General features: G+C 68.7%; 1 protein-coding gene across 1 annotated transcript in view; it reads right to left on the bottom strand.

Annotated features, from left to right (window-relative positions):
• Positions 1 to 1,238, bottom strand: part of CCDC130 (coiled-coil domain containing 130) — a 19,755-nt gene that overhangs the window by 14,577 nt on the left and 3,940 nt on the right. Inside the window, exons 12-13 of the mRNA XM_010569830.1 lie at positions 964 to 1,188; positions 198 to 328 (exon numbers count right to left, since the gene is read on the bottom strand). Coding sequence (XP_010568132.1) covers positions 198 to 328; positions 964 to 1,188 — 356 coding nt within the window. The remainder of the gene's footprint in view (positions 1 to 197; positions 329 to 963; positions 1,189 to 1,238) is intronic.

Genomic DNA, 1,238 nt, shown 5'->3' with positions numbered 1-1,238 from the left:
CGCTTGGCCGCTGCCTTGGGCCTGCCCTGGGCCATGTCGCCGCGGCGTTTCCGGGTTCCCGCCCTGCGCGGGGCACGCCGGGATACAACGGGGCGGGGCGCGGGGCACGCCGGGATACAGCGACACGGCGGACCGCAAAGCATGCCGGGACAGAGCGAGGCGGAAGCGGTTTCCCCCGATCGAAGGCCTTTACTGACCCCCGCGCCCCTGCGCTCCGCCAGCGCCTGCCGCAGCTCCGCCGGGGCGAAGACCCCCCACTCGGTGACGATGCCGCCCGTGATGAGGTCATGGGGGGTGACGTCGAAGGCCGGGTTCCACACGTCGATACCTGGAGATTGGGGAGGGGGAGGAAGAAAGTCGGACAGGCCCTGCCGCGCACCCCCCCAGCAGGGATGGGACCCCCCCCCCCGCCCTATATAGTGCCTATTCGCCCTATACGGGACCCTCTGCCCTATATGGACCCCCCCCATGTTATATAGGGTCCCTCCACCCCTTATAGGACCCCCCACTCCATATGGGAGCCCCCTGCCCTATACAAGACCCACCCACCCTATATGGGACCCCTTGCCCTATATGGGACCTCCCTGGGCCTGTGAGCACCCTGGGGGGTGGAGGGACATCCCCACCCCATATAGGACACTCCTGTCTTATATAGGACCCCCCCTCCCCATATGGGAAGCACTATGTTATATAGGACTGACCTACCCACCCCGTATGGGATCTCCCTGCCCCATATGGGCCTCTGTGTCTTATATGGGACCCTCCTGGGCCTGTGAGCACCCTGGGGGGCACAGGGACACCCCCAGCCCACAGGGGACACCCCTGCCCTGTATGGGGGACCCCTGCTGGAGCCACCAGCACCCCGGTGGCATGGGGACCCTGGGGTCACCCCGGATCCCCCCCCGGACCCGCTACTGCCTTCAGGGCTGGGGGGGGGGGAACGGGGACAGACACAACACCCACCCTGGGGGGCCAGGCACAGGCCCTGGAAGTGGGTGAGCTCCCGGCCCGGCCGCTCCTCGATGGGGATGTCGGCACCACTGGGCAGGGCCGGGTCGCAGGACGAGGTGGGGGCCGCCACATAGAAGGGGATGCCGTGGTGCCACGCCGCCACCGCCAGCTGGTAGGTGCCGATCTTGTTGGCTGTGTCCCCGTTGGCGGCCACCCGGTCGGCTCCCACCACCACGGCTGGGGACAGCGCGAGAGTCAGCGGGTCCCCAGCCCCCCCCCAGGCCCCG

This window comes from Haliaeetus leucocephalus, unplaced genomic scaffold (assembly GCF_000737465.1).
Source record: "Haliaeetus leucocephalus isolate CR32 unplaced genomic scaffold, Haliaeetus_leucocephalus-4.0 Scaffold274, whole genome shotgun sequence".
NCBI classification, from domain to species: Eukaryota; Metazoa; Chordata; class Aves; order Accipitriformes; family Accipitridae; genus Haliaeetus; species Haliaeetus leucocephalus.
This window is presented reverse-complemented; position numbering and strand designations above follow the sequence as displayed.